General features: G+C 36.4%; 1 protein-coding gene across 2 annotated transcripts; it reads left to right on the forward strand.

Moving 5' to 3' along the window:
* Positions 1-3,264: 3,264 nt before the first annotated feature.
* On the forward strand, positions 3,265-7,370 carry LOC107493778 (aspartic proteinase 36). Of its 2 annotated transcripts, none has more exons than XM_016114829.3 (10): positions 3,265-3,678; positions 3,989-4,118; positions 4,240-4,490; positions 4,869-5,096; positions 5,411-5,573; positions 5,778-5,851; positions 5,976-6,072; positions 6,204-6,267; positions 6,626-6,697; positions 6,776-7,370. In XM_016114829.3, exons 1-10 carry the CDS (start codon positions 3,431-3,433, stop codon positions 6,949-6,951), a joined length of 1,503 nt encoding a protein of 500 aa, XP_015970315.1. In that variant the 5' UTR covers positions 3,265-3,430; the 3' UTR covers positions 6,952-7,370. The 2 variants fall into 2 exon arrangements, with proteins under 2 accessions (XP_015970315.1, XP_015970316.1); XM_016114830.3 differs by having other exon boundaries at positions 3,265-3,672.
* Positions 7,371-9,081: the final 1,711 nt, after the last annotated feature.

Below are 9,081 nucleotides of genomic sequence, written 5' to 3' on the forward strand. Positions count from 1 at the left end.
TTCTCTAAGATTTGCCTTGAGTACTTAGTATACCTCTTTGGTATCCTCACCGACTATAGTGTTTATAACTCTTGACTCAACCTTGGAGATCACACTCCAATTCACAAGGTGTACAAGAAAAACAATTCTCAAAGAATTGTTGAGATGAAGTGAGTGCTCTCTAGAAGAGTGTGTGATTACAAGTTTTGCACTATTGAACCAAAATATTACTCTCTCAAAATGTGTATTATATCACTTAAAAAAGTGTAGAATGTAAGAATATGAATGAGGTATTTTTCTGAATCAAAAACTTGTGAAATAAGGCTTTAATCCATCCATTTATAGATTTCCCAAACCTTAGAAACGTTGGGGAATTAATGGGATGAAGCATTTATGTCAAAACTAGCTGTTTTTTATGTTTTTGAATTATTTGCATCGATGCATAGCACTTTGCATCGATGCAAATGTGTCTTTGATGCTGAAATTTGAATTTTCAGCTAGGTTGCATCGATGCAAGCATCTTTGCATCGATGCAACAAGTCGTTGCATGCTTTGCATCAATGCAAGATGAGTGTGCATCGATGCAAACCTCAAAGAATGGTTTAAAAACACTTCAAAATGCTTAGGATTGAACTCAAACTTGTTGGAGTCAATTCCTATGCTTTTGTACCTTTGAAAACAAGTTTTTAAAACCTTTTGGCTAGCATTGAATTGCAAGATGTGCATCAAAATATTTTTGTGAGTGTGTGTTGAGAGATTTAACAATTGGTTCTTAACAAGAAGTTACCTAAGTCCTAAGACTCTATACTTGTCTTCAAATGTTGTGGACTTGAGTTTCTTGTTGTTGTTGTGTTGCTTTAACTCTTCATTCCTCAACGTTGAATGTTGGTTGATCTTTCAATCATGCTTGTTCATTCAAGTTGTTTGTTGGTTTGTCTTTCATGTCGTTTGTTGGTTTGTCATTCATCAAAACCTACGAATACAAACTTCGCATACAAGCAACATGATTTACAGTTAAATTTTGTACTCTTTTTTTATTCAAAGCACACTTCGAATATTAATAATTTCACACATTTTTAATCTTATTACAAGCAAAATATATATTAGTATCATTACTATCATTCTTTCTTAGTTCTTACTAAAACACCACTCTCTCTCACTAATACTACTAGGTTGTTTGGGAAATTTTAGAAGTAATTTTTTTTAACTTTTGACTTATGAAAAGTAGTAGTATTAATGTCTGATGCAATTTTCAAAACCAAATTCCAACTTTTTAAGAAGCTATTTAGGAGCTTATAGAGAAGTTAAAAAAATTGACTTCTCTCATAATACTTCTATTTTTCATCATATTTCTATAAAATAAGCACTTTTAGAGTTAAAAATTCAAACACAAAATAACTTATTTATAAATTACTTTTAGCAGAGTCATTTATTGTTTAAGTTATTTTATGAAAAGGAGGTTAATTAAGTTGGTTATCCAAATTGGATCATATTATTATATAGCTTCACACTATTCTTTAAAATTCAATCTATTCGATGACAAAGAGAAGGAGGAACACTACTCTTTCTCACTAACACTATTCTTACTCATATTACTATAGAGCTTCACACTATTTTTTAAAATTCAATCTATTCGGCCACAAAGAGAAAGAAGAAGTTGAATTTATAGAAACCTTGGTGGTGGAGGACAACTACATAATATGCATGAAGGATGGATGTTTGCCTTCGATTTTTTACTGGTTATGGGTTACCCATTTTGCAAGCGCAACAAGCCATGCACTTGGCCCAGAAACGCGTGTTGCTTCCCTGTTTCTCACCATCCGCGAGATGTTCGCATCAATCTCTCGTGCATTATGAAAATGCTACGTCACCACACAAGCATCCAATTCCTTCTCCCTTATTCACCTGCACATCACCAAGAAAGAGACAATATTAAAAATAACGGCTCCCTAGGTAGACAACAAGAAAATTTGAACAACATGAACAACGGGCTGAAAATTTGGTTCAAAAAATTTTTTAAAAAATACTCCACTCAAATAATCTAACCAAAAAATCTAATTCAATAATTCAAAAATTTAATCATTCTCATATTTAGTAAATTGAACATCTAACATATTTTAATTGTATCTAATTAAACACATTCCAATCAAATAACCAACCACATAAGAATTAAAATAACCATTTATATACCTACTAAAATAATCATTCAGCTAACAATTAAAATAAGCATCCGCATACCTTCTAAAATAACCCAAGGAAACAGCATACCAGATAATAAACGATGAGCTCATGCTAGACGAAAACCTCTAGGCTAAATCTGCCGTCATTCATGACGACGTGGATGGAATCCGAGTGCGACCAGCTCATAATGGCCGCCATTAACAAGAACCATGATGACATGGATAATGGGGTGAGGGGTGCAAAAATGGTGCCACTGACAAAGTTGGAAGAGAACCCGGTGCGGCAGCGAGAGGACGACGGCGTCAAGAATTTTGCAGCGACGAAGATGACAGTTGCGAAAGAGATCGATGCCGGTGAGGGGGTGCAAAACGGCGTCACTAACAGGGTTGAGGAGAACTTAGTGCGGTGAGGGGGCGACGATATCAAGAGCTTTGCGGCGACAACGATGATGGTCGCAGGAAAAATCAACGCCGTTGAAGGAAGGTTTCGGTGTTAATCCTAATTTTGTCAAATTTTAAAATCTGATAATAATTATTTAATTAATCAAGAATCTAAATTTTAATTTAAATTAGCTTCCTTCTTAAAATTTGATAATAATTTTTGACCAAACACACCCCATATTATTTAATATGATAAAGTTATTTCATTTTAAATCCAAATTTAACTTAAATTGACTGAGACGTGGCAACTTTTCGACAAGGCCATAAATATTCTTAGACTATGTTTGGTTAGAAAAAATAAAGAGAAAGAAAATAAAAACGAAAGAAAGAAAAAAAAAGAAATTGAGTATATTTTTATTTTTTTTGGATGTATTTATATAGAAGTTAAATAAAAAAAATAAATACTATAAAAAGATAATCTTATCTTTATACTATAAAATTTATTGAAAAAAGTGAAGGAATAATATTAAAAATATAAAAAAATATTTTTATTCGTTTTTTTTTATTTTTTTTCTTAACCGAATAATAAAAAATATTTTTTTTTTAAACAAACCTAGCCTTAATATTGGGGAGTAAATTATAAAAGAGAAAGAAAAAAAAAAAGAAAATTGTACTTCTTAAAACTATATAAAAGCGCAAGAGAGCTCGGGTAGCTGAAAACAGTGGAAGGTTGAAACGGTAAGCTCATCTCTCTCGTTCTTGTTCTGTCTTTGCTTTTCTCTCTCTAAAGCCTCAATGCAGAATAGGCTGCTACATCATCATCATCTTTAATTTGCCATTGAAGAAGAAAACAAAACAAAACACACCGAAACAGAAAGAGAACACAACAAATGCGGAGTTTCGTCGCCGTGTTGCTGGCCTTAACTGCTTTGGTGACGGCGGTGCCGGCAACGGTGGTGCTTCCGGGGAGCTATCTTCCCCTGGAACGCACCATTCCCCTGAACCGTCGCATGGAGCCGGAGGCGCTGAGAGCTCGCGACAGAGCACGCCACGCTCGAATCTTGCAAGGCGCAACTGTTGCCGGCGTTGTCGACTTCTCAGTCCAAGGAACCTCCGATCCTTACTTCGTTGGGTACGGGTAAATTGAACTCTTACCTTCCCATTTCATTACGCATTTATTGCTCGGATTCTTTCGTGATCTTGCGTTTCTGTTAAGCATGTAATTACTTAATATATCTTTTTTCAGTTCTTTATGACTGCTCAATTGGAAGTTAGAAAATATTTTAAGATTATAATAAAGTTTTTGTATTGTGTTCAACTGGTTAAGTACAATACTTAGCCAAAGATTGATATAATACAGGAGGAGCAATGACGCATTACTCTCAAAAGTTTTATATTTTGTTATGTATGATCTCTAATCGTGTGTTAGTCTTGGATTTGTTGTTCAGATTGTACTTTACAAAAGTGAAGATGGGTTCTCCTCCGAAGGAATTTAATGTCCAGATTGATACTGGGAGTGACATCTTGTGGGTTAATTGCAACAGATGCAGTAATTGTCCACAGTCTAGCGGGCTGGGGGTGAGAAGTTTTTACGCCTTTGTGCCTTTGGTTGTAGTCTTTTTGTATTCATTGTAATTAAAGAGATGTTTCACACCATCATTGATTGCTCTTCTTATGTGTTGTGTGATGCTCTTTACAGACCCAGCTCAATTTCTTTGATGCAGCCAGCTCATCCACTGCTGCACTGGTTTCCTGCTCGGACCCGATATGCACTTATGCGGTTCAAACTGCAACAAGTGAATGCTCCTCTCAGGTTAACCAGTGCAGCTACACCTTTCAGTATGGAGATGGAAGTGGCACAACCGGATATTATGTTTCCGATGCTATCTATCTTGACACGATTGTGGGACAATCTGTGCTTTCTAACTCATCATCTACCATCGTTTTTGGGTGAGTCTTTATGCCATTATGGATAATTTATGTGTGCTGAATGTGAGAGTAAGGACATATAAAGAGCAAATCTGGATGATGGAATCTCAGGAACCTATATTTAGGTTGAAGAGTATAGTTTGTGTGATCATTAGCAAATCTTGTTTTGTTATAATATGATGGATTGAATCAACAGTAATGACATGTTTTATAGAAAATTTTGTCAATAGGTGGATTTTTAAATAAATGGGGCTTATCTTTAGGCTTTCAGCAGTCACCTATTGTGCCTTCTGGGGTATTCATTCCCATATCTATGATAATATTCTCTCTTGTTTTAATTTTATTTTATTCATTCTTTTATATACTTTTTTCCTTTTTGGAGTGTTGTCTTGGGAGCAGGTGTAGCACCTATCAATCTGGAGATTTGACTAAGACAGAAAAAGCAGTTGACGGAATTTTTGGATTTGGACCTGGTGCTCTATCTGTTATATCGCAGTTGTCATCGAAAGGCATGACCCCCAAAGTTTTCTCGCATTGCTTAAAAGGAGATGGCAATGGAGGAGGCATACTAGTTCTTGGTGAGATATTGGAGCCTGGCATTGTTTATACTCCACTTGTCCCATCACAGTATGTTCTTTCTTCTGGAGTTCCTTGTTTTCTTTCCTTAGTTGGTGGGATAATCTTTCCCCTAATATTGTTTCACTTTGGTACAAGGGGAAAGTATGAGTTCTATTTGTCTTTGCATGGAGTTCTTTTGATTACCTGCCAGAGATTTTTCTAATTACAAAATAATCATCTGGATGTATTAGCTATAAAGGTGATATTACTATGAGAATTGGGTTCCTAAAATCCGTATCTTGCCAGTATTCTGTTTTAGTAACAATACAGATCGATATGAGTATGCTGCAATGCAGTTGAGTAATTCCTTGATCAAATTTCAGGCCCCATTACAACTTAAATCTTGAGAGTATTGCTGTCAACGGACAGCTCCTCTCAATTGATCCAGCTGCATTTGGAACATCTAACAATCGGGGAACCATAGTTGACTCTGGTACAACATTGGCATACCTTATTCAAGAAGCTTATGATCCATTTGTCAATGCTGTATGTTCGCTTTTTAACTCGATATGTTTGAACCTTTACATGTTGTAAAGTTCTGGTAGTCAAATGGAATTTGAATTGCACTGTCAACCAAAATCGTACAGAAATCTTCATTTGGCATGTTTATCTTGTAATCTTAGAAATAATACTGACTTGAAAGTAATGGTATTCAATATAATGACACGGAATATTCAAATGAATGTGTAGATAACTACAACTGTGTCACAGTTTGCCAGACCCATTATTTCTAAAGGAAACCAGTGCTATCTGGTCCCAACCAGGTTAGTTCAATCTAAACTCACTATTATAATAAAGTTATAAAGATCTTTAAATTTTCTCAATAATAAAAAGAGAGATTTTCCTATTTGGACCTCTCAGGATCTCATTTGATTCATTCTTATTCAGCATAGGTGATATATTTCCTTCAGTCACTTTAAACTTTATTGGTGGAGCATCCATGGTTCTGAAACCAGAACAATACCTTATGCATTATGGTTTTCTTGTAAGTATGCCTTTTCTCTGTGATCTCAGTCTTCCTTCTTTTTTCTTGCAAAGGTAGGAGGAATGCTCTGAGTTGTGAATTACCTCAATTGTAATACTCTGATCGTATGATGTGCCGCGTTGCTTTTACAGGATGGTGCTGCAATGTGGTGCATGGGTTTCCAGAAAGTGCAGGAGGGATTCACAATTTTAGGAGGTTAGACCCTAGAATAAGATTTTCTAGAAGTGAAGAAACAATTGCTTCCTCCCATTTGATTATGAAATAGGCAATTTAGTACTATGCACAAATAAATCTTGAATAGATTGTCTCCTGTGTTTGGCTGTGTCCAAGGGAGTGAGAGGACCTTCTTCAACACAGTTTGTTTTGGTGAACATTCTAATGAAATTGTAGAATATAATTTCAAAATTCTTCCAATATCTTCATTCAGGGTGATTTAATTTGGCAGTTTTCTGTTTACTTTGTGTTAGCATCTCATTGATCAGGTAATCTCGTGAACTAGTCATTCCCTATTTCTAGTATTGAATTCATCATCCCGTTGTTTCTGCTTTTGCAGATCTTGTGCTGAAAGATAAGATTTTTGTATATGACTTGGCTAATGAGCGTATTGGATGGACAAACTATGACTGTAAGTTCACCACAGGAACTCTTTCTCTGCTGCTTATGTGGTCCATGTACTTCATCTTAACTTCAAATTGTTGTTCAGGTTCCTTATCAGTAAACGTCTCAGTGGCTGCAACCAAGAGCAAAGATCAGTACATCAATGCAGGAACGCCGAGTGTCAGCAGCTCCCTCATAGGCCATGTGTACAAGTTACTACCTGTAAGCATTGTGGTTCTCCTTGTCCACATGATAGTTTCCATGGTGCCCCCAATTTCGTGACTCACTTCCAAGATTTTCAAAAGCTCATTCTTTGAAACTCCCTGGATTTCGCCGATGTTTTGCTCATTATCGGCGTTCCCATGATGTTTTGACCGGGATTTGTAGCTTTTTCTGCTCTGTATTTATGTCATTGGCATCTCTCCATTAAATATGATGAAAATGTGAAATCTCATTGTAAAGCGGCTCTCTTTTAGGAAATGGCATACTTGTATATTATTATATCTGTAATGGTAGATGAAATTGTAGCATTTATAAAGGTGCTCTGAACGCATAGAACATTTCAGTTGTGACTTGTGAGTAGAGTTACTTTCAGTGAAGTGTATAGAAATCTCACATGGTCATGGTATTTGATAAACGAAATTTAGCATGCCGATTTAGAATTCAATAATGGATATGATCGTGAGTATAGTCTAATCGACATTCAAAACTTCGCATCAAACAATCCTACAATCTATAACCGAGAGTACTAGTCTTCCGAGTCGTCCTCCCTTGGAATTGCTAGAGAATGCATATTATTGATTAGGAAGCTTTGTTATGGTTCATTTAGATGTTAAGTGAGAATAGATGGCAAACTATCAATATTAGAAGACTTGGCCTAGGGTTGGCATTAGAAATTCTATCATTATAGTTTCCTCAATGATGATAACAATTAGGCTTTGCTTCATTTAGTTAACCCTTAGGTATAGAGGAAAGTCAAATGAGATTAACTAACTTGAGTCACAAGTCCTAGTTTTACTCTAGGGAAATCTAGTTTTAGTGCACTCCAAGTCAATTAGCAATTCCTAATTTCCAATCAACAATTGACATAAACTATTCAACTTTCTCTAATGGTCCAAACCCGTATGCCAAGTAAGAAACTTTTACTCCATAACTAGTGTTGGCATTTTATCAAACACTTGATGAGCAAGGATGAAAGACATAGTAAGAATGAGAAGAAATTAGAATTAAAAGTACTTCAACGCAAGAAATTAACAACAATTAACAAAGAACAACAATAGAAATGAACTTCTCAAAAAATTGATAGAATCCAAAACTACAAAGTTGAATCTAGGATCTATGAGAATTGATCAATTAGAAGCACTAATTGAGATTAGAGAAGAAGATCTATAATATGAACAAAGTAAATTGAGAATTGCAATTTGATCTCACCAAAGAGTGATTGAGAATTCAGAAATTGAGGAAGATGAACCTTAATGAGAGCTTGGAATCTCTCTCTCTACCCAAGAGTGTAACTACCACAAGGAGAAAAATCTAGAAAAATGTAAAATGAGCTAAAAGTCCCTTAACCATTCAACCCCTGGTCTTTTTAAGCTTTCCCGCCAAGGCACTTCCCTAAAATGGGATCTCCAACTGTCTCCACGCCCAGGTCACGTGACCCCATTAAAAAATCCTATTCGAGCATCGGCACGCTCGCGCAAAGTCCGCGCGCGCGCCACTGGGGCATCTCGCAATTCGAGCGGACGCGTGATGTATGCGTGCGCGTCCATGGTGGTCATGGCTTAGCCGCTACACGTGCCGGCTCGTAGCTCGGCTTCTGACTTTGGCTTCTGGCTGCGCAATCCACGCGGGCGCACCAAGTACGCGCATGCGCCCTTGCTGAAGTTCCCAAGGTTCAATTTCTCATGCTCCCCTCTTTTGCACCCACTTTCCTTCTCTCCTCCGGGTCATCCATGCCCTATATTCTGAAACCACTTAACACACAGGTTACGGCATCGAATGACACCAATAGGAGAATAGAAATGTATCTAGTTTAGTGCAAAATAAGCATGTTTTCATCCATAAAGCAAAAACTAAGGAAGAAACACAAAACCGTGCATTTTCATATGAAAAGCGTGTGGAATCGTCGATAAAACCCCTGAAATCGATACAAGATAAACCCTAAAATTGAGGTTTATCAACCTCCCCACACTTGGATTCTAGCATGTCCTCATGCTTAGAGAAATGTAAAAGACCAAAGGATCATAAAGGTATAAGACTCATGAGGTGCAACCTACTTACATGAATGCAACTATGACTAGTGCTACTATCTACTTGGTTAGGAACAAATCAACCTTCCTAAGATACGTTCAAGCATATAGGGTAAGATAGTGGGCAATACATGGGACTTACCAATTTTTAGTCATCAAGTGC

Source organism: Arachis duranensis, chromosome 6 (assembly GCF_000817695.3).
Source record: "Arachis duranensis cultivar V14167 chromosome 6, aradu.V14167.gnm2.J7QH, whole genome shotgun sequence".
Lineage (NCBI taxonomy): Eukaryota > Viridiplantae > Streptophyta > Magnoliopsida > Fabales > Fabaceae > Arachis > Arachis duranensis.

What these genes read in the sequence shown, in the direction of transcription:
- LOC107493778 (XM_016114829.3), top strand. Translation starts at nt 3,431, where the DNA reads ATGCGGAGTTTCGTCGCCGTGTTGCTGGCCTTAACTGCTTTGGTGACG. An exon ending in TCATCTACCATCGTTTTTGG is followed by an intron (nt 4,491 to 4,868) that starts GTGAGTCTTTAT and finishes TCTTGGGAGCAG; the next exon opens with GTGTAGCACCTATCAATCTG. An exon ending in TGGATGGACAAACTATGACT is followed by an intron (nt 6,698 to 6,775) that starts GTAAGTTCACCA and finishes ATTGTTGTTCAG; the next exon opens with GTTCCTTATCAGTAAACGTC.